The sequence below is a fragment of the Bison bison genome, unplaced genomic scaffold (assembly GCF_000754665.1).
Source record: "Bison bison bison isolate TAMUID 2011002044 unplaced genomic scaffold, Bison_UMD1.0 scf7180017845579, whole genome shotgun sequence".
NCBI classification, from domain to species: Eukaryota; Metazoa; Chordata; class Mammalia; order Artiodactyla; family Bovidae; genus Bison; species Bison bison.
This window is the reverse complement of record NW_011476152.1, coordinates 23,921-24,414: the sequence shown is the minus strand read 5'-3', so window position 1 is coordinate 24,414 and position 494 is coordinate 23,921. Positions and strand designations below refer to the sequence as shown.

General features: G+C 53.0%; 1 protein-coding gene across 1 annotated transcript in view; it reads left to right on the top strand.

Annotated features, from left to right (window-relative positions):
• The first annotated feature begins 409 nt into the window (after positions 1-409).
• LOC104985622 (synapsin-1-like) overlaps positions 410-494 on the top strand; it is a 4,305-nt gene continuing 4,220 nt past the window's right edge. The window contains exon 1 of the mRNA XM_010835866.1: positions 410-447. Within this exon, the coding sequence (XP_010834168.1) occupies positions 410-447 (38 nt within the window). The remainder of the gene's footprint in view (positions 448-494) is intronic.

Genomic DNA, 494 nt, shown 5'->3' with positions numbered 1-494 from the left:
GCTTGCGGTCTTTGGGGTATGTCAGTGAAATCACCAGAGCTCAGTTGTGCAGCATGTATATCAGAGACCCTGATGGTGTGCATGTAGGCGATCCCAGGAGTGGCTCCTCCCCTCAGTCCCTGTCTATGAAAAACCTGATTGGTGATGAGCTTCTGTTTGTGGACAAGCCTGTCGGATAGGAATCCTGGGCCTGGTGGAGGAGTCTAGCTGGGGATGGGCCCAGGGACAGTGACTTAGCAATTCGTGATATGCCTACTGCCATTCCTACCCCTCTTCACTCCTGTAGTTTCCCCTTATCCTCAGCGGCATTTCTCTCCAACCTTATCGTGATTGACTCCAGCCTCTATTGATCCCTCACCAGCCTGCGGCCCTTAGTCTGCTCTTCCTTTTCTGATGCAGCTGCCCACTCATGGCTGCTGTGTCCCTCTCGGTGCACAACAACACGTGGTAAATGTGTTCCTCCTTGGGAAAGGACCCAAGCAAAGAGATGCTGC